The following is a 23,696-nucleotide window of genomic DNA, read 5'->3' as shown; positions in this document are numbered from 1 at the left end:
ATCGGTAATCTAGCCAAACTGCCTTTTGTATCTTTGTATCACAGGAAACTCCATCTCCGGTCTCCATGATTTTGCATTGGACATTCTACATGCCTTTTAGGCGTTCCTTTCTTGCTCCTGCTTATAGAGTCCCTGTTTTCTGTTAAGGCGGCTAGGTGGTGCAGTAGATAAAGCACTGGCCCTGGATTCAGGAGTACCTGAGTTCAAATCCGGCCTCAGACACTTGACACTTACTAGCTGTGTGACCCTGGGCAAGTCACTTAACCCCCATTGCCCTGCAAAAAAAAAAAAAAGATTCAGTTCTGCTTGAAGCCTTTATCACCTTCTCCTGCCCCTCCCTAAGTTCTAATGGTGCCCTAACCAAATTCAATGGTATTTAAAGTTATTTTATTTGTTTGTTTTATATTTTTGCTAGATATACTCACATGTACTTGTGTCTTTCAGATAAGCTTCTTGTGAGGAAGGCTTGAATACTTGTCTCCTCCACACTTAGCATAATATGTACCACACTGATAAATGTTTGTTGATTGATTTGGAAAAGTTTTTTATATGTTTATATATATATATGTATATATGTGTATATATATGTTTATATCCTTATAGTTTGAAGTTCTTCTTTTGAGAATTCTAACCCCAACCACCTCTTTCCCCCATATGTACTATTCATTGGGGAATCTAAGAAATTACTTTGGTAAGAAAAAATCCAAATCCACTGAGAGGCAAAGACACATACATACACACACATGCATATACTTTGATTTATAAATTTTTTGCCATTTTTAACTCTATAAACCATGATTGGATTCAATGTGTTGTGAAAATTGGAAAGGAAGAAAAAGATATGGTGAAATATGACATACATAATACCTGTCTGTCCAGGTTAGTCATTTGATGTTTTCAGCAGGGCTACTGTACTTAGTTTAAAAACTATGATTGATAGGCTACTTATATCTTGACCACTGTAATCATGAAACAATTCGTACTCTAATCTCTCATCATAGTATGGTTGTGACCCCGAGTTCAGGAAAGCTTTAATAGAGGAACACACATCAGGATCACACACACACATACATAGACACATACATATACACGCAAATAAATATACTTGTACTTTTATGCATGGGTTTTAAAAATGTGATTTCCAATATTTAATCATTAGATCTTATAATGTGAAATGTAAGTCGGGAAATAATTGAAAAAGATGTGAAGAACTGAAAACAGTTTTAGGTCAAAGGAGTTCTCCCTACACAGCATATCCAGTGGAGCTTTTGAATGCTGCTGCATTTTATTTAATGGTCTTATGAGTGAGTTCTTTCTCAGTTACTTCAGATGTGTGCCATGGAAGCACATATTTTTTACACACACAGGAAACCTGGCCCAATTCTACAGTATATAGACATTGGCACAAGATGGGTGCTGCTAAGAACTGGAAGGCGTATCCCCTCCTCAGTGCAATTCCAAAAAGAAAAAAAAATCAACAGTGTCTAATATGCTGGCTTAACCGAATGCCAAAGAAAATTTGCTTCATGAAATGGAAATTCTGAAGCAATTCGAATAATGCCAAGAAAGATTAAACAAAAAGGCTGTCTCCAAGATACATCAAAGATGGAGCAAATAGTCTACAGTAGTTAGGATGTGCCAATATCGCAATATTTAATTGCACTCAATGAAGCCAGTGTTTCTGGGGAATTTTCAGCTTTTTATGAATCACACAAAATTTCATTTTAATTTAAATTATTTCAGTGTTTAAGAGACTGAATCAGAGTTATAGATGTGGTTTGTCAAAATTAAAGTATTTGTCAGTCTGTTACTAGCAATTAATATTAATATTGAATAAACCATACATTTTTTGTCACCTTCCTTCGAGGCAAAAAGAAGCATTTGCCCTGAAAAACAGGAACCATTTAAACGTTTCTTCATTTTTTGACAGTTCTATGTCATCTAATTCTCCAACTGGTACTATTTGAGAAGTTTCTAACTATTCTGTTTCATGCTTAGCATTCAACCATCAGCTATTCCTGCCATTTCCCCCTCTTTATTGTCCGTTTCCTTTCCTTTCTAGTTTCCAGCCATCACCAAAATTATACTTTGACCACCTTAATTCCAGAGTACTGTAGCAACTGTGTTTCTAATTGGTTCCCTAGACTCTAGTTTGGGGGAGGGGATGTTGTGTTGTTGGCTTTTTCTCAGATATTTTTCATCATGTCACTCTGCTATTGAAAAACCTACCACACTCCTCCTTATTACATTAAGTCTAGATCAATCTTAGATTGGATCTTAGAGCCTTTCATCCATTGATTGTTCCTTCTTCCTTTCAACAATTTGAATTTACCATTGCTCCCATAACATGGGAGAATTAGCAAACCATCAGGCACTGTGAGGGACGTGAGGAATGCAAATACAAAGAGTGAAACAAGACTTACACTCAAGTTCTAATGAAACCATACCATCCACATGGTTTATTCATTTGTATCCCCTCTCTTTTGCATGTACTTTTCTTCCTTCTTGAATCATTCTCAAGAAACTATCCCTAAATAGTTATTCATTTTTTCATTCAACAAATATTTATGGAATATTTTATGTGTATAGCGCATTGCTGAGCATGACTGTATACTCCAGGAAGGCTCTTGTATGTATATCTGTTTAAGGAGAGAGAATCTTCCATTAGATTGTGTGCTTCTTGAAGGCAAGGGACTTTATTTTTTAAACTTTTCTTTGTATCCCTAAGACTTAGCACAGTGTCTGCCACATAGTAAGCACTTAATAAATGCTTGTTGATAACCCGCAATCCAGATTACCTTCTAGTTCATTTACTTGACAGAATCAGCCTCCTGCCTTTCTTGAAACCCAACCCTTTAGATTATTATACTCTGTTCAGGACTAGACTAGACCTACATGAAATTCTGTGTTAAAGCATATTCCTAAAGCATATTCCCTGACCCTTTATCTAGACTTATGAACTTGAGTGGGTCCTAGAGATTTTTAATTCTTTATTATATACCTTTATGGCCTAGAGTGATTGATAAGGTTATACAGAGATAATTATTCTCCTGAACACTTTAGTCCTGATTCCACTAAATATGCAAAGTGAGCAATAATGTCATATATTGAAGGCATTATAAAGGTGCATGGTTATGAAAAATAAAAGGGTTTTATTGTCGTGAATGCCAGTTTCTCATCCTTTACTTTGTATATATATATATTTTTTTTGGACAGGATTGATGTGACTCTAGAAACAAATGGATGAATGAATATCTACATGAAGAGAAAAACAATAAAGGTTAGTTTGTAAAATCTATTGAAAATACTAAAATATTGAACAATAAGTATATGCCATGATTTTCATTGGAACAAATTGCATCATTCAGAACAAATCAGAATTTTATTCCTTACTATCAGCCAGCTCTTTTTGAATAAAGCTTGGCAATTTAAATAAAGACTAACTCATTTTTCTTTATGAATTTTCCTGTTGGAATATTGAATCAAAGGTCAATAAGAATCAATCCATGAAATACAATTCTCATTTTAACTGCTTAAATATAATTCTTGGCAAAAGCAAAAAAAAAAAATGTTTCTGTGAAAATCAGTCAGCCGTTAGGTTCTAGTATAGATGTCAGCAATTGGTGCCTACTTGTGGTAGCATTGTTTCTGAGAATGAGAACTCTGATAAACCTTTGGGGGTGGGGGATTGGGAACACTTGTTACAACTGATCATTGGGAAGAAAGGCAGACTGTGTTTAATATACTGTAAGTTCTACTAGCATAGTTCCAATATCAGCACCATATGGCGCGTGATTGCTGTCAAATGCTATCTTCTTACACCTGTACTCAGTAGTCCTAAGAGATCTGGGATTATTCTGAAATGCTTCTTTTATACAAGTAGAAGTAGTTACTGAAACAACAAAAAAGAATTTTTGACACTGTGAGCAAAATCCTGGGTGTCTCTTCATTGTTGTTGAATTCATCTGAGCTTATACAGTGTTAAAGATAGTAGTCAAAGGGCACCATATTCAATAATCAAGATCTGAATTCCACTGCTTTAGTGCTTCTTATTTGAGCATCTGTGGTATCACCTTTCTTTTCCTGCTTCCCACCCTGTGTCTCTTTCATCCAGTATCATTGTACCTCAAACCTTTGTCTAGTTTATTATGCCCTGTGTCTGGAATCCTTCTACCTCACTAAGCCCTGGTCTTTCCTATATTTAAGTACATGTAGAAATTTTATATTGTTCCTTTACTAACGACAAAGACTGGGAACTTTCCTTGGATTCAAATTTTATGCATTCCTCTTCATTTTATGCATAATTTTAATATAAATTTTCTTCAGTGTTTTAATGGTACGTTCATTTGTCACCATGGTCTTATATATCTGCATTAATGTTTTGTTCCTGAGGTTATATATTTCTGGGTAGGGAATATATCCCTGACTTCCTTGATAATGACAATGATGGGAAGATAAAGGCAGAGAACATTCTTGTGTCATTGCTCTTTTGTGGGAATGTAGTTATGGGTATTTTTAATAATAGATTACAATGAAGGATTCCTTAATAGGTTGCCTCATGAATTTAAATTAATTACTTTAATAACTCTTCCTTTTCAAGGAAGGAGAAAGGGAGATTCTCCTTAATACTTATATCCCCAAATGGCACAATTTCTTTGCTTTTTGCTGTTCTTTCTTTCCATATTGGATACTCTATAAATTTGGTGATATCAGAACAGATAATACATTGATTACAGTTTATTTTTATTTTGAACTTGGGTAAAATTTTGTTCTTCATTTAGTAGAGTGCCTGGCATAGGTGCTTGTTGACTAAATGCTTGTTGGCTAGAATGTAAGAGTTGGAAGAGACTTTATATTACCCAATCATGTGAAAATCCCCATCTACATTATTCAGGTCCTGAATAAGAAAGCATATTTAGGAACTGAATAATCCTAGACAATCACAACTAAACCCACTCATTCAGCATTTAAATGAGCTTTGTATCACAGAGACATTAAAAACCTAGACCTAGAATTCATATTTTGTAGTATCAGAATGTCCCCCTCCAAGGTTTGGAATTGATGCTTTTATGACTACATTAAGATCACTGCCCATGAACATGTCCCTTGACCATGAGAGAAACAGTGGATTGACTGTATTTGGGTCAGTCGAAGTTAATTTTGGGATTCATTTGTATTTAAAGAGAAAACGTCAAGGTTTAGTTTTCAAGCCTGTTTACAATATAGGAGAGGATGTTTAAAGTATTTTTGTAAATTTAGGGAAAAGTGGAAGACCTGAAATTGTCAGTAGAAGAAGTTGGCATTATCACCTGCTCCACAAATGAAGAGGGGCTGAGAATATCACTTTTAGGTCTTTGTATAAGTCCTCATTAATCAGGAGTGGGATAAGGCCTTCCATGCATCCACGTAATACCCTACTGTGCCTTTCCACACAGGCACTGATGCTTTAGCATCATTCTGGGGATTTATAAAATTTCAGTTATAGCTGCTGAGAAAACCTCATATTCAGCAGCCTCTCCCCTGCCCCCAATTCATCACTTCACTGTACCTCGATGGAGCCTTAAAAATGTTTCCATTAAACCACATACTTCATCCAGCTTTAATGCATTTAACCTTCGTCCTTTTCCATCTGCCATTGTAAAACAACAAATAAATTCTAAGAAAATTTCAGCCATCCTGTTTGGCTTCTCCCAACCATCAGCATAAAACCTGGTCTATACCACTCTTCAGAAGTAGCTCTGCCATGGCTTTCATAGCCTAAATGGTTTCTTGTTTATGGGTCTGAGTGTTGGCTTCACTCCATTTACTTTCCAACTATTTCAGTGTGTTTACCCAGTTGCTCCTTCTCCTGAGCAGCTGGCTTAGGGCAGATATCCAAGACATACATATGCATATACATTAGCGCAACTTATCAGAATCCATACTGAAAGCCTCACTTGATGATTACTACTGATGAGCTGCAGTCTAAGCCAGGTGGATTTGCAGTTAGGTAATTTTCCCATTTGGATTTGAAAACCCAAGATGACAATAGCTACTCTTTCTAAGAAAGTTGTGCTGGTGGTTGTGGTTTTTGGTTTTTGGTTTTTTGTTGGTTTTTAAAAATCATGTTCTGTTTTATAGTGACAGATAGTTTTCTTGCTTTAGTTATCTTCTCCTTCATGATGATGTTCGCACACTGGGAAGGGCATAAGAGTTAAGGCACCAGTCCAGGCATAACTTTTGATTGAACAAATCAGCCATAGTCCTTCATGATGACATGGCTTATGTCAATGAAATATATGGACAGAATAGTTCTGCTGCCTTAAGTGTTCGTGTCAGTTAGCATGTATGTAACCTACTTAGTGGAATATCATTCTGGATCATTTTACATTTGTGTCAAATCACTTAACCTTTGAATGTCTCACTTTTCTCCTCTGGCAAATAAGAAAAAGAACATTCTGACCTGGCACACAGGGATTTGGGGGTGGTTTAAGTCATTACTGAATACATTTATAGGGCACACCATTTAGTATAGTATTTTAGGCCGCACTAACTGTGGGTGGCAAGGGTAGCTAATTTCATCCGAGGGAAATTATCCCAGAGTATGGGTTGGCAGGATTTTCAAAGTGATGTGCCAAAATTGTGATTTCCCTCTTCTTTATGAGATGTGGTGGGTGGGGTGTAAAGGGTTGAAAGGGAAGAGAGAGAGCGAGCTGACTACCTCTGATACCATGAGAACAGGGAACTGAGGTACTGCACATCCTCTTGAGGAGGGAAGGGAGAAGAAGCACTCTTGAAGTCAGCTGCTTCTCTCCTAGGGGGAGGGATGGGATGGGGGTGGGGTATAGTAGTGCCAGCTCTTAGAGCTCCCTGTGATATCAGGCACAGGAGTAGTAGGTTGCCAGCCCTTGTCTTAACTTCCTTGTTTCCAAGGAAGATAACAGCCACTGGCAAAAGACAGTCTGGATCTTATTTTGTTATTTAAAGGCAAAGAAGTACAGCTTTTATGACTGAGTGACAAGGCTGAGCAGCAGAATTGCCTTTTGCAATTAAGGGTGTCAGCAGTCGCAATAACATTTTGACCAGCATCTGTTGAAACTTATTTGTATTTGGAGAAGATGCTATATGTTTTTTCACTAGTTGTTTATCGTTTTTCTTTACCAAAGCTTTTATATGCTTTTAATTTATTTTGTTCAGGCACAGTATTGATGTAGCATAAATAATGGATAAAAAATATCAAGAGTCATCATAAAATAATGTAAATATGCTCCAAGCATGATGTTAAATATTTTTTATTTAATGAAAAAATGATAACATGGGGACAAAATAGTAATTGATTATTAAGAGTATTTACTGAGGTGTAGTAGCATCCTGGTAAGTTGTATTTAATGTAGAACTGCAAAATCCCTGTTAAAATAACCCCCCTTTTTTGTAGGTGTCATTGCTTACTGAAAATTATTTTTAATGCTAATAATTTCCTACTGCTCTCTAAAGAGAATTTTGTGCTAATGAAAACACGAATAATTATTGACATGATTAAGTGCCCAGTTTCTCAATCTCACACATTATTCAACACTTTGTTATCTCTTTAAGTCTTGCAGAAGGCTAATAAATAGTTCTTATTTAAATGTCAGTTGATTTTTAATGTCCAACACTGTTTCAACTAAATGTATCTCTATAATAAGATAGTTTTTCCACGTGAAAGTGAACTGATTCTTCTGTTTCAACTCAGTGAAAGCATTATAAGGAATACAGAATATAGGGTTCGAGGTTTTAAGAGAGTTTTAACTTTACTTCCTTTTCTCCCTAAACTTCCCCTAAAATTTGCCCTATTACATGTCAGGCTAAGTGTAGTTAACTTTATTAAGAGGCAGTTCAAAAGGAGAATTAAGTTACTTATTTTGATCTGAAAGCAAGTAAATTAGGCAAAGTGAATAAATATAACAATTTAGGTTGTAAAGAGAAGTTATTCCCTTTTTATATCTTATACAATTTCTCTTTCTTGCTTCTATGGGAAAAGCAGCATGTGAGAGGAGACAAGAACTTAAATTGAATAAGAAAGAGGAATAAATTGTGATTTTTGAGTGGTTTGGACTTCTGAAGAAGATCAAAGATTGAATCTGGTAAAAGAATTTGGGACATTCTGAGGATAAGCTGAGCTAGAAAAATGAGAATTGTAGACTTAGTCTGAAGGAAGAAAAGGAGTAGTAAAGGGTAAGGATGCCAAAGGAAGCCATCAGAGAAGGAAAAGGTTGCATCCATTATGGGTAGAATGCTAGATTTTAAGTCAGGAAATCATGGAGGCCAATTCCTTCCATGTCATTTAGTACTTCTGTGACCTTGAGCAAGAAAATTAGACTTTTCAACCCTCAATTCCCTCAACTGTAAAATTTGAGTGCTAGATTAGGTGGCTTCTGAATTCCTTTCTAGTCCTAAATCTATGATCTTGTGATCCTAAAGCAATTGGCCCAGGCAAATGAAGAAATGAAAGGTAAATAAAACAAATTAGGGGGCAGGTAGGTGGCGCAGTGGATAAAGCACTGGCCCTGGATTCAGGAGGACCTGATTTCTAATCCAGCCTCAGACACTTGACACTTACTTAGCTGTGTGACCCTGGGCAAGTCACTTAACCCTCATTGCCCCTCCCCACCCCCACAAATTAACAAAGTAAAACAAATGGGTGAACCAAATAAGTTAGTGAGAAAAGGAAAAGGAAGTAGAGTATGACTGTAAAGTTATTGCTGAAGCACAGAAAAGGAACCAGGCTATGACCATCAGGTTGTTATGAGGTGATAAAAGGCTATAAAAGTCTTTACTAAGTATCCAGACAAGGATGAGTAAATACAGATTTAAAAAAAAATAAGACTGAGAATTTCATTCAGGAGAGAGAATAAGATTAACTCTGTAGGGACTTTCATTGAGTTTTCAATGTTTGTATTTCTGTCATAGCCAAGTAACAGCTATCTATTTTTCAAGTCTCAGCTGGTCTCCCTTTGAAAAGAGAATGAAGGGATCTGAGGAATGGCTCTTCTAGCTTCAAGTTATCAGAGGCAATGAAGTATACCTAGAAAACAATGAAATTGTGATGGAGTACATCTAATAGATGCTTGTAAGAATTCATTCATTGAGTATCTTGCAAATTTAATCAAAAGAACTTATGGTTAAGCATGTTACGGGAAGAAGAAAAGTGGCTCCACATCAACACTTAATCCAATACCATAGATGATAGCTATAATGAAGGAATGAAGCAAATAACTAGCAAATGAAATGCCCAGAATGTTAGAGGAGATGCTATTCAAGAAAAGAGCCAATAGTATAATCCCTGCTTTCAAACCTCTATACGCTAACGCTAAAAGTTTAGGATATAAACAACAATATCTATAGGTGTCACTACAAAATGGCCAATCTGACACCATGGCTATCACAGACATTAGGTAGGATGAAACTTTTGACTGGGTCAGGGACTCTGGTTGGAAATACATTATTCATGCACGCACACAAAAAGGATCAGGCAAAGGGAGGAAGGGAGCTTTAAGGATGTATACTTCTATGAGTAAAACTAAGAACTAAAGGAGTGGAAGATATTTGTGTGGAAGATACGTGGAAGGAAAAACACGCAATTTTGTCACTACTGTTTCTCTCCAGACTACCAGGACAGAAAAAAGAAATAAATAAGAAATTCAGGAAGCCGATGAGCCTGACACTGGGGTACATCATAGTGCTGATGGGGAATACCAGTTATCTAAACATATACTAAAGCTCTTTTTTGCCAAAAACAGAACAGCTATTAATTTTCTAATTTGTCCTAATGATAATTTCATTTTGTGAAGGATCAAAAAGGGGGGAAATTTTCCTTCTGGCTCAGATTCTCAGTAACCTGGAGCTGCCTGAAGGGGTAGAAATGTGTCATTTGGAAGTCAGGGGCAACAGCAGAATTGGAGGAGGAAGTAGGTGATTCCCTCTGAGAGTTTGTAATATAGAAGAGGAAAGTTGGGTATAGTCTGGTAGGCACTCTAGATTTTAGGAAAGTAGCTTTCAGAGTTCAGAGGAATGATACATAGGACACCATGGACTAAACTTCTTCAAGTTAGCAGAGGAAGGATGGGAAACTTCCAGAGATAAAACAATTTCCTCTGAGGACTGCTCTAACTGCATCCCAGAAATTGTAGTATATTGTTTTATCATTTAAATTCTCTTTGAAATAGTTATGAAGCATCTATTTAGGGATGGGAGTTTTCATTTTGTTTCTTGCATTAGTTACTACTTTTATTGGACCATGGTCTGCAAAAGACATTTAATACTTTTGCTTTTTAAAAAAGATTCATTAATAAACTATCTGTGCTCTAGTATATGACCTGTCTTTTTACAGATACCATTTGGTGTTGAGAAATATATATTTTCTTTAATTTTCCCACTCTGAAGACACCAAAGTCTTACAAATCTAAGTTCTCCATGGTGTTTCAGGTCTATATTTTATTTTTTTTATTTCTCTTTTTCTTAGATTTGTCAAACTCTGAGAGAAGATCTTTAAAGTCTTTTATAGTTATTGTTACATATAGGTAGCTTTTTCTTTCTGATGCTATGTGAGTTCATATAACAATTTAGTATTGATATTTGTTCATTGCCTATGACCCATTAATCCTAATGTAGTTATCTTGTTTCTTGATATATGAATATTTGGGTTTTTTTCTGATAGCATAATGATTACTTCTTTCTTTGATTCACCTGATACAAAGTAAATTTTGTTTCAGCTTCTTATTTCCATTGTGTATGTGACTTTTAAAAATGTGTTTCTTGCTTATAGCAGATAAATTGGGCTTTGTTTTCCTATCTATTTTCTCTATATTTTATTGAATTTTTTAATCAATTCACATTCAAAGTTATGATTGTTAGGCATATGGTCTTCTTCGTTGATTTCTTTTATCTTGCTTTTTTTTGTTCCCTTTACCTCCTTTAAGGGAATATTTTTTCTGTGGTAATTTAGCTTACATTACTTTGGTATTAGTATATTCCCACAATTCTCTGCCCTGATTCTTTGCTCTATTTCAAGTTCTTTGATTACTTAGATTGTCTTTTTATTTATTTTATTATTCATCAATTTCTCTTCCTTTTTATTTCTTCTTTTCTCACCTTGTAAGTTAGTAGTTCACAGTCTTCCTTTCCCTCCTCCCCTACGTATCCCTTCTTTTTAATAACTTTAATTTGCTGTACCCCTTTCTAAGAAGTTTTGCTTTGCTTTGACCTCTTTTTTCTTCCTCCTTATTTAAGTCTGTCCTGAATTTTTTTCCCCTGATTTACAGGATGTAGCCCTATGTGATCCTTCTTTTTGCTCTCTGTGTCCCTTATTAAAATTAAAGCTTCCGAAGTACTGGGTTTGAAGTCCCTCTTCTCTCTAGTTTCTATATTTCACCTATCTCTTCTCCTAGAACAGTTTTCTGCTTTGGGAGGCACAGAAAAGGCAGTTTCTCATTACACAAATTCACTTCCAATTCCACCCACTACAGTCTACCTCTTCTACCTCAGAAGCACTCTTCCTTTCCTTTCGGAATGGTTTTCAGTAGTCCTCCCTCTATCAATCCAGGTGAAATTCTTGCTTTTGCTTTTAGTTCTCTGGTTACAGTCTTCCCCCCTCTTCTTCATCCATTTTATGATATTTTCAAGAATGGAAGTCAGTTCCACTGAGGCAGAACAATATTGGTTGTCTGAAGAAAGGTATGCAGAAGATGGAGACAGGAGCAAAACCAAAAAGAATATAAGAGGATGATGTGGTCCTATAAAAATAATGTTAGGGGTGCTTACATTCAGAATGAAAAAAAAAGGCTGGTTAAGGAAGAAAAGAAATAGAAGAAAGGTTTTTTTTTTCTTTTTGGATTAAAAAAATAGCTATATTGGGAGAAAAAGAAAGATCAAAGAATAGGAGCATGATTTGAAATGGATCAGATGATGATGATAACCACCAATGGAGAGAAGGCAGAACTCCTTGGTTTTTATTTTGTTTTTCTTTCCTCTACCATGGAAAATAAGACAATACCTGAGCTGTCTTGAATGAATTTGTCACCTACTGCAGATGTGGTACTTTCTAGGGTACTGACAGAATTGGTATATACAATTCCTGAATTCACTAGTGATATTTGAAAGATCTTAAAAAATGGGAGAGGTACTACAAAATGAGAGGACGGACATCCTGATTTTCAGAAAGGGGAAAGACCAATAGACCAATGAGCTTGACTTCTCTTCTGGGGAAAATTCTAGTATGGATCATTAAAGAAATGGTTAGGGAACATCGAGAAAAAGAAAGTGTTTGCAGAGTCAGTATTCAAAAAGATCTTAAGGATGAAAGCTTTGGGGCTTACTCTAAACCAGATGTTATTCAACAGGGATAAATGTTATGTGTTAGACTAAAGTTAAAAAAGAAAAAAAAGCAGTTTCACAAGTGCAGGCAAGTGGAGGTTTCTCTAGTGTGAGGAGGCGGCCAGAAGAACTAATGTAGTTTTGGGGTACGTTAAGAAAACTTTTGTGAATAAGGAGGTGATAGTCCTTCTCTATTCCTCCCTTGTCAGACGACTTATCTGGAATATTGTTCTCAGTTTTGAGAGGGATATTGACAAACCAAAGTGCATCTGGAAGTGAATCTTTGGCTGAAGGGGGAAAAAAAGCTTACTCAATTAATTATCACTCCTAGTTAAGTAGAATTTATAGATGCTTCCTCCCAGAATCAACACTTATATACCCCTTCCTTTCTTACCTATGTTTCTCTGTATATTGAAAACTTTTGTTGTCAGCCTATTCCAGACAGGTTTCAGCTGCTGTGCAGTGAGTTGAGTGCTAGACCTGATGCCAGGAAGACCTAAATTCAAATCCAGCTTCAGAAACTTATTAGCTTTGTGACCCTGGGCCAGTTATTTAACCTCTATGTGCCCCAGTTTCCCATCTGTAAAATCGAGATAATTTTTGTAAAGCACTTTGCAAACCTTAAAGTTCTATGTAAATCCTAGCTATTTTTGTTTAATTAGAGTGATCTAGTCAAAATATGGTGATCAACTTGGGGTTTGATCAGATTGATAAATATTAGTGAGAAAGACACAAAATTATAGCTAGGCATGTGTTTCTTTAAAAAAGTTTTTCCGCCCTAAAAGATTACAGTTTGCTTTCTATGTTAGTCTTATTATCACAAATGAGGGTGTGCCTCCAAGATTTCTTCCAACTCAGAAATTATATGATTCTGTGAAGATGAATGCCAAGTTCATGATCTTGATCTAGTTCTCAGATAAAATTCATTTTTTGCAGTTTGGACCACAGACCTACTTTTACAAGGTAGCACACTCAAATTGCAGGTTTGGTTCTTTTGAATTATGAATAAACATCTTGAAGATTAAGTTAACAAATTCAAAGTTATAAAATTATAGTAAATGTAATATAAAGTACTTATTTTGAAAGTGTCCCTTCCCTCTCCCCACCAGCACCCTTAATGTAAATTCAGTATAAAATAGAGAGAGGGGAGAATCACATAAACTTCAGACTCATTACCATTTGTGAAAAACTCTCAATTCCATTTAATCATCCAAAATTAACTCTGTAGTTGGTGGCAAAGTTAATTAGAATGTAGTTCTTCCAACATTTCTCCCTTCTATTTTCCCAGTCAAATACAACAATGATTGAAAAGTGACATATGAAGTGAAAATGAATGGATTAAGATGTTCTAATAGTGGGGCAGCTAGGTGGCACAGTGGACAGAGCACTGACCCTGGAGTCAGGAGTACCTGAGTTCAAATCCAGCCTCAGACACTTAATACTTGCTAGCTGTGTGACCCTGGGCAAGTCACTTAACCCCAATTGCCTCACTTAAAAAAAAAAAAGATGTTCTAATAAAGGTTGTATGAGTGAAGGTGTCTGAGTATTTCAGTCCCTGTGTTTAGAGGCAAAAGTAAGTGGCATAAGGAAAGGAATAGGAGGGAGGGGAAGAGGAGAAGTTCAAGGAAGAACATTAAGGGAAATTTACAAATTAATTTAATTTAGGATTTCTTTCAAGTTAGACATTGTAATTAAAGTACCTACCTTTGTGCCCAGTGGATGAAATACCAGTCAGTTATTATAGTAATCAAGCAGTACCTCTTAAAAAGTTTAAGGAGACCACAAGATTCCCCAAAGAATCATTATTCTTCCTGGCTGTTAAGGAAGTTCTACCTAAGCTTAGTATAGATAATTCAGTGGAGAGGTCAGAAAGAGGCAAGACGTTTAGGTGGGAATAATACAGTCAGTGTTGACTCACCATCTCCAGCTCCTATGAATGTTGTTGCTTTCTAAAGCTAACTTAATCATTTGTTGATCCTGCTGTGGACAACATACCTTGAAATTAATGCTTATTCATGGAAGAACTTAAGTAGAGTGAAAAATATCATAGAAATGTGTTGAGCAAATAATTGCCGGGATTCTTAGATCATTATTTTCATACCTGTGGAACTGATTAATTTCTTTAAAGCCTCACCAGTCGTCGATGGCAGCTGTGATTACATTTTCTAGGGGGAAAATGTGCACATATATATATTATTAAATCATGTGGAGAGAGTATTTCTTTCTTGTTATTCTTCCAAGATGTGGCAGATGGTGATAGTACCAGTTAGGTAGAAAAAAAAATTATGTATAAAGGAGAGAAATATACAAGGAACTTTTACTCTAGATATGAGGCTAATTTTGGTGAAGAAAATTGTATAAACAATGTAGTAGGGGCAGCTAGGTGGTGCAGTGGATAAAGCACTGGCCCTGGATTCAGGAGTACCTGAGTTCAAATCCGGCCTCAGACACTTGACACTTACTGGCTGTGTGACCCTGGGCAAGTCACTTAACCCCCATTGCCCCGCCAAAAAACCCAACCCAAACCCAAAACAAAACAAACAAACAAACAAAAACAATGTAGTAGATCTCAGGGTCACCCAGTTTTTTAAAAGTTCCCTATATAGATATTTGGATACAATTTGAATAAAAATAATAACTCAAAAATTGAAATGGGTGGAATATGATTGGAAAAAACAAGTTAATCCAATTTTCTTTGAGATTATTTTAACCCAAGAATGAGATAACATATTGAGAACATGACTATTCAATCCAGTTTTCTATTCCCTGTACACCCAACTCCCCTTAAACAAAGGTGTTAGGCTCCTTAACTCCTGTTTGTTGATATCAGGAGCATCAGAACTCAGTAAATTTCCTTCCTGATTTTTAAAGTAGCAAACTCCTTACTTCTGCATGTGAGTGGGAAAAGGCTTAAAACACATACACACACACACACACACACACACACACACACACACACAATATGGTGAAATTAAATCCACAGACAATTTTTTTTTTTTTTTAGGTGAGGCAATTGGGGTTAAGTGACTTGCCCAGGGTCACACAGCTAGTAAGTGTTAAGTGTCTGAGGCCGGATTTGAACCCAGGTACTCCTGACTCCAGGGCCGGTGCTCTATCCACTGCGCCACCTAACTGCCCCCACAGGCAATTTTTTAAAAAGAAAAAAAAGAAAAAACTGGATGATCCCTAATGTCTTCACTTAAACATTTCTACGTAGGAAACAAACAAACAAACTTTTTTGGAAACAAAATAATCTAAATAATAGTTTCTACATAGATTAAGAAAATAAGCATGGTGATGACTGTATTCAAAAATTTGAATACTGAAGCTAATTTTTTTTGTTATTTTAAGTTATTGAGGTATTCTGTTTTTCTAAATACATTATTCTTTTCCTTTGGCTTCTTTTGTTTTAGCATTAAAATATAGAATACCCTATTAGATAGCTCTTTATTTTGCATCATCAGCTTGACAACTAAGTAGTACAATAGATTAGAGGGCTGGTCTTAGTGTCAGGAAGATATACCTCCCACAGTTTCTATTGTTGGTATTGTTCATTTGTGTCCGACTCTTTATGACCCCATTTGGGGTTTTCTTGGCAAAGATATAGGTGTGTTGGGGCAGCTAGTTGGTATAGTGGAGAAAGCACTGGCCCTGGATTCAGGAGGACCTGAGTTCAAATCTGGCCTCAGACACTTGACACTTACTAGCTGAGTGACCCTGGGCAAGTCACTCATTGCCCTGGGGGAAAAAAAGATATAGATGTGGTATGCCGGTATTTCCTTCTCCAGCTCATTTTATAGATGAAGAAACTGAGGCAAATTCAGTTAAGTGACTTGCCCAGGGTCAAAAAAGAAGTAAGTGTCTGAGGTTGGATTTGAACTCAGGTGTGCTCCAAGCCCAGCATTCTATCCACTTCACCACTTAGCTTCTGTTTCTTTATTAGTAAAATGAGTTTGAACTCTATGACTTATAAGGTCCATTCTAGGGACCTTATGAACCTGTGATTTATTTAGACTCATTGTTCCAAGTCCTTTTTTCCACCAAATCTCCCCCGGACCAACAAAGCCTACATGTTAATTCAAAATAGAATGTAATCAGTGAAACAATGCAACATAAAGTACAAGGAATTACTTGCCTTGGCTCCCATTAACCACCCTGTTTCCCCAGTGTAGCAGCAGGAGAATGGAATATATGACCAGTTCCTAGGGGTACCAGCCACAGTTCTTGGGGATAGTGCTGGACTTCTCAGCACTTCCTCTAGATAAATATGAAAAAGTCAGAGGGTCCATATCACTTGCTCACTAAGACTGCTTTTTTTTAGATTTTACCAAGTCCTCTCCCTTCTTTCCCTCAGCTGCCTACATGTTGCTCTTTTCAAGACTTTGTCCATCCTTTTAAAAGGCTAACATTTGGAATTCACACATAGCCTTACTGGAAATGTAGTTCAAAAGAGAACACGACATCAGTGCAATAGATACCTAGATGCCATGGCCTCTTCCAATAGTGTTTTATTATAAAAGCACATTCTGTAAGCACTCGGGTTAGAATAAGGGTCTGAAGTATCTTCAAATGTTGTATCAAGCTAAGTTTTTTTTTCTTTCAATATAGAAGGTTTTTTTCTTTTATGTTTCTTCTAATTCATGAGATATGGTCAGGAAGGGAATAGAATGATCTGACATACCTTATAAAATGTAATGCTATCATACCGTGTAAGGAAAGGGGCAAGATGAGAAATGGAGTAAGAAGATAAGCTCATAAACTGGTTAACTAAGAATGCTTAGTATTTGAATGTGCCTATCATGATCTTAGAAGTGATTCACCTTATTTATAGCCTTTGATTTTATTTTGATATGACCAGAAAAGTAGCAGTAACTTTGACATCCTTTAACCCCCCAAAAAAGAAAAACCCACAGGCCATTGATTCTTTTTCCTGGGGAGAAGTCTTACCAAATCTTGTTGTCCTATAGTTTCTAATCGTTCTAAGTCTGTAAGAGAACAAAGTAGTTAATATAATTCCATTAGCAAAATTTCCTTTAAAATTCCTGACTTTTCTATCCTTTATTCACTTTAAAGCTAAAATTAACAACTGCTGGTATGAAGTGGTTCCCCCTTCCCCTCCTTTTCCTCATTTTATTTTCTTAACTTGATTGGATAAGCCTTTGAAATACTGTTGAAAACCTGGATCTCTTTAGAAAGAAATTTTCAGGAAGTTTTATATGAAAATCATTACCAAATGGAATAGAATTAATTTATATGACTTTATTTGCTCTCTTAAAGCATTTAAACATGAATTATAGCTAGGTCTTGATTAGTGCAAATAACAAATCTTGTGAAGTGGTCCCAATTATTCAGATTCACAGTGTATATTTCCATTAGGCTGGAGCCAGTTACCATATTTTACATATCTTCAAATAGCACAGATTCAAATAGATGCAGCCACTTCATGGAAATCATGGTTTGCACTAATAGGTTGATGTTCAGCCATTCTAAATTTCTTGTGACCTTGTGGATTATACTGTCCATGGGGTTTTCTTGGCAAAGATCCTGGAGTGGTTTTACCATTTCCTTCTCCAGTGGGTCATCCCAGTCTGAGACTTTACAACATATAATTTACAGGAGATTCCATTGTTGAAGATGTTGTTGTTTGTTCTTCATTCTCAAAGAGGACCATGACATCTTGGTGATGTAATGACTTGCTCTCAATAGGATTTCAGTGATGGAGGGCTATGCAAAGTCACCAACCTCAATCTCTCCTCCAGAGTCACCTGGGTCCAGTGGTAAGATATATAATTGGATGACTGGAGATGGCCCTGAATGTGTAAGGCAATTGGGGTTAAGTGACTTGCCCAGGGTCACACAGTTAGTGTCTAAAGTGAGATCATTCACCAAGGGATGGCGAAGTGAGGGGAGTATAACAGTGCAGGGTTGATGGCTTGGGGGGGAAAACAAACTATGGTGGGGAGGGACTGCACGTCACAATGAGAACAATGGAGTTGGGGGTCATAAGGCAGAGGGAAATGTAGAATGATAAAAGATTATTATTAGACAATAGACATTTCAGAGGTTATGAGCATGGGAGTGGAATACTTGTAGTTGATGGCAACCATCTCTGTGTGTACCTGAGGTAGAGTAGAAGACCGTTGTTTGTCCTTCATTGTTGAAGAGGACCATGACTTCAGGGTGATGTCATGACTTGCACTGAATTGGAATTAAGTGAGGGAGGGCTGTGCAAGGTAACCAACCTCACTCTCTCCTCCACAGCCATTGGGGTCCAGTGGCAAGATATATATCAAGACGACTGGAGATGGCCCTGGATGTTTAAGACAATTGGTGTTAAGTGATTTACCCAGGGTCACAAAGCTAGTGTTTGAAATGATATTTGAACTCAGGTCCTCTTGACTCCAGGTTCAGTAGAAGATTAGTTAATGGTAAATGAGTAGATTGAGGAATAGGGAAGTTAGTATGTTTGAGGAAGTATCAATGTATATGTTGAAATCTATTATTATTATTATTATTTTACTTCAGGGCAATTTCCCCTGAGAATATCTTGGAAGATGGTGTCTAAGCTCTTTCCTTGATCATGGTTTTCAGGTAGACCAATAATTTTCAAATTATCTCTCCTGGACCTATTTTCCAGGTGAAATCTATTATTTTAATAGCAAGCATTTATGTAGGACCTCCTATAAACCAGGTAGTCACTGTGTCAAGTGCTTTAGAAACACTGTTTCATTTTATCCTCTTTACAACTCTGGGAGGGAGGTGCTGTTATTATCCCCATCTCACTGTTGAGGAACCTGAGGCAAACTCAGGTTAAGCGACTTGCCCAGGGTCACACATCTATTTAGTGTCTGAGGCCAGTTTAAACTCAAGTTTTTCTAATTTCAGGCCCACCATTCTATTTACTCCCTCACTTGGCAGGAGAGACTATGAACCACACTGAACTAATTGAAGGAGGAAGGAGGGTGACCTAGAGCTACCTACCAGAATCTAGATTGGGTGATAAATTTGGATCGATTTAACCTCAGACTAGGAGAGGTCATTCAATGATAGTGGTCACTGACTGATTCTGGAAGTGGCAGTGGGGAGCAAGGAGTTATCCTATCACTCCACCACAACCTGTGACTTGAGGGGAATGGCTTAAGATACAGCCAGTTCTGAGAAGGAATGAGGGATGTCCTATTGAAAGTGAGTGCAAGAAGTTGAAAGGAGTGAGAAAGAGAGAGCTTTAAGATAAACATAAGTCTGTTACCCTATGGAGCAGGCTTCCAGAGAGCATAATGAAAGAAATGGATAGATCTCTAGCAGGACATTTAGGGGAACTGGTTAAGGAGGATGGGGAATGGGGTTTCTATAGCAGCAGCAATCTTATGGTAAATGTTGACTTTGTGCCCTCCTTGGTCCAGGAGGCTGAACTTACTAGTGGTAAAGAGCAGGGGAAGGTGTGGCTTGGGAGAGTCCAGTCTGGAAGCAGGAACTAACACAAGAGGTGTCCCTGATGTGGATAGAGCCTCCAGTGGAATGACTAAAGCCTCTGAAAAGAAGACAGAGGTCAGAGGCTGAGAGTCTGGATCTGGAGGTGAAAGGCAGAGCTCCCTGGAAAGTCTTAGGGATGAGAGGAACACAGACATAGCATCTAGACCTGGAATTGATATGGATTTATTAATTGATTTTGGACCAGACTCTGATTTCATTGATATAGGGAACTCCTAAATGAGGAAATCCCCTCTATCAATGTACACCAGTTTTTGCTCTGCCGTTTTCAGTATAGAATCGAGTTGCTGAGACAAAGATACGTCTATTTGGCTCAATGAAAAAGTAAGTACAGAAACAAGCATAAGGTAAGATAACATTAACCATAACACAACTGTAGCAAAAAGTCTGAAGGAAAGTGGAGTAAAGGGGATTCCTTCATTATGGGTTTCTTAAGGGAACAGGTTTTGAGCCAGACTTGGGATGAAGCAGTGGACATAGGTTAATTTAAATAGGGAAGAAGGGATGCTGCAGATGGGGGAATCACGTTACAAAAATGGAAACAAACAACGCATGCACAGAGTGAAGTCATTACTACTAAATTAAAATTATGTAAAACCATAAAGTTACCCACTTTATCCAAGACCAGGATATTTATAAATCTGAATATTAGCTTGCCTATTCTGTGGCAGTCTAGCTGTAATTAATTTACTATGTCATTTTTTAAAGCTAGATAAATTAGTTGGTTGTTAAAATTAGACTTTTCCAAGTTCCCCTACTGAGCATCAAAATAATTTCCAACATTTACTTGATTCTTTTTTGTCTCATACGAGCAGGTATTGCCCATGTTAACTGTATTTAATTACTGATAAGTTCCTTTAGAGTTAAGACAGGTTAATTAACAATTGTCTTCCCACAATATTATGGGTAAGCTAATTTTGTGATTCTGCACTTCAGATGAAAATGGATACAGAATATTTAAGATCATATTTCTGTGCACTTGAGAACATTTTCATGGCATTAATCATATCACATAAAATGATATTTCATAGGAACATACGGTTCTGTCATAGTGTAGTTTAATGAGACTCAGACCATTTCTGTGTTCTTTACTCAGCCAATAAAATGACACTAACCTATAATATTTGAGAGGCAAAAAATCCTTCCATTCTGATTCTTACTAGCTCTGTAACCTTAGAGGATTTACTTTATAGCTCCTAACCTCAGTCTTCTCATCTATAAATTGGGATAGTAGTGTTTATACTACTTGCCTTAAAGGGTAGTTGTGATAAAAACATTTTGTAAACCTAAAACTTGTTTTATATTGTTTATGGCCATGATGCAAGGTCGTACTGGCAAATATTTAACAATTAGTTCTCAGAGGGGTAAAAATTTACCCATGGCACACTTTTCAGTTTACCCTGCATTCTTGACATTTTCTCCATCACTTTTTAAAGTCTAGCAGTCAATAAAACAATAAATCAAAACTGTATTTTTAACAGTGTTTAACCCCTTTTTAACAATTGGCTTTTGCTAGTCTTTATGAGCTGATGGATCAGTCAGATGCTTGCTAGCTGGGTGACCCTGAGCAAGTCACTTAACCCTGTTTGCCTCAGTTTCTTCATCTATAAAATGGGCTGGAGAAGGAAATGGCAAACCACTCCAGTATCTTTGCCAAGAAAACCCAAAATACAGTCATGAAGAGGTTGGACATGACTAAGATGACTTTACAGCAACAAATCTATCTTCCACATAGCTGCCAAACCAATAGTGTTGAAAAAGAGGCCATTTCTATCCCCAACTCTATTTATCATCTATTGAAAACATTTTAGTGGCTCCTTACAGCCTCTAGGATAAAATGTAAAATCTTCAGGGCCTAACATTTAAATCCTTCTGCAGACTGGTTCCTGTCTACCTTTGTAGTCCTACTTCACATTATTCCTTCTTGTGAACTGTCTATCCCAGTCATTCTGTACCCATTAGTTGTAGGACATATGTGATATAGCATCTCCTGCCTTTGGATTTTGAACAATAGTCCCCAGTGTATGAAATGTACTTTGGCTTCCCTTTTGATTTGTAGGATCCCTAGTTTCCCCCAAACATGATTCTGGTCCCATCTCCTATGTTCAGTCTTTCCTTATCTTCCTAATTATTAGCACTCTGCTTCTTGGAATTACATTGTAGACATATTATATTCACAATCTTCTTGTGAACACATTGTATACTACCAGGAGAATTTAAGGTGATTGCAACCAGAGATTTTTATTTTTATTTCTGTATTCACAGAGGCAAGCAGAGTGCTTTGCATGCACATAATAGCCATTTAGATGTTTATTGAATTAAGTTCAATCCTAGTTACAACTGTTTCATTAATTGGGGCACAAATAACCTGTGCAGTAAAGTCCTATATAATAAAAATAATACATGTTTGCAGAGCACTTTAAGACTTTTTCCTCACAACCACCCTGTGAGACATTTAATGCATTATCATGCCCATTTTGCAGATGTGGAAACTGAGACCCTGAGAGATTAAGTGACTTAATCCTGAAGGGGAGGTGCTTCTTCCTTGCAGTTTTTGTATTATGATCCCCATTTTACAACCGGAAAACTGAAGTAGAAAACTGTTAAGTGGTTTGCTAGTAAGTTTCTGAGTTTGGATTTGAATTGAGGTTACCCTGACTTCAGGTCCAGTGGTCTAACCATAGCGCAACCTAGCAGCTTCATTAGTGCAGAACAGCAAACATCATAAGTGAGCTTGAAACGTAGATCTCCTGACTGTAGATCTGGCATTCTGCCCACCAAACAAAACTCTTTCCAAATTTGTACCTACAAGAAAGACTCTGAAGGGATCTCAAGAATTTTTTTTTTTCTTTTGCTCAGAGACTCTCCCTATGTGGAATGAACAGGTTGTTTAAGTGATGCCAGGTGAATCTTTCCTCTATTCTTGGTTGCTGATTGCTATCACATTTGGCTTTGTAGTATAGAAATGACTTTAGATTCCTTTGGGATTTCTGTCCTTGGTCTGGTTAGACTCCTACCCAGATCATGTTTAATATTTTATTTCAAACTGATTATAGGGTAAGTGGATTTTTCTTAAATGAAGGAATCAGGTCTAAAACTGTTTAGAATTACAGAATCATATTTCTTGCCACATGTGTTTCATAAAAAGAGGACGATCCTTTTTGAGACGTGAGATACATGCTGGGCAAAAATACACAATTTTCAATATGCTCCTGATGATTCATTAAGTCTTCTGTGTGAACAGGGCTAGGGATGGGTCACCTAAGGGCAAGTTTTCTGCCGAAAGGCTGTCACCTCATATTGATCTGTCAGCTGTTTGTTTCATTTCTTGTTGATGGTCTTGCACTATAGCCATGATTGCTATAGTAAGCTCTTTAATACCATCCAAGGCTGATTTACCATAAGGGAGACACAAGCCTGAAATGATCAACTTTAGATGGAAATAAGAAACTTGATTTGGCGACCCATCACAATCACAAATATAATAAAATATCATCAATGATATGTAGTCACTGTTGTATTAAACCTTCCAAATGAAGGTAAGGCAGCTTTTAAACAAATGATTCCCCCATGGATGAGGAATTATAGTGATGTTTTAAAAATAATTAACTTGCTTAGATTGATAATCCATCTCATTTTTAGGTTTACTTTATTCTTATTAGTTTATATTTTTAATTTTTTCAATGAACAATTATTTTTTAAAATCTGTCTCTACTTCTACTCTACATTAGACAAAATTAAGGGGAAAAAGCCCTCAATGACTACTTAGCTGAGCAAAAGGAATTCCCACAGTACCATGTCTGAAAATCTGTCTTTTTATGCATTTTAAGTTCTTCACTTCCCTGTCAGGAGTAAGTGGATTATTCTTCATTCTT

At 36.7% G+C, this 23,696-nt stretch overlaps 1 protein-coding gene across 3 annotated transcripts in view; it reads left to right on the top strand.

Moving 5' to 3' along the window:
* Positions 1-23,696, top strand: part of KLF12 (Kruppel like factor 12) — a 581,101-nt gene that overhangs the window by 184,386 nt on the left and 373,019 nt on the right. For all 3 annotated transcript variants that reach the window (XM_043994967.1, XM_043994966.1, XM_043994968.1), the window contains exon 2: positions 3,217-3,280. In XM_043994967.1, coding sequence (XP_043850902.1) covers positions 3,248-3,280 — 33 coding nt within the window. In that variant the 5' untranslated portion in view covers positions 3,217-3,247. The remainder of the gene's footprint in view (positions 1-3,216; positions 3,281-23,696) is intronic.

This window comes from Dromiciops gliroides, chromosome 3 (genome assembly GCF_019393635.1).
Source record: "Dromiciops gliroides isolate mDroGli1 chromosome 3, mDroGli1.pri, whole genome shotgun sequence".
In the NCBI taxonomy this organism is placed as follows: Eukaryota; Metazoa; Chordata; class Mammalia; order Microbiotheria; family Microbiotheriidae; genus Dromiciops; species Dromiciops gliroides.
Note: the sequence above shows the minus strand (reverse complement) of the source record. Positions and strands in the feature narration are given on the sequence as shown.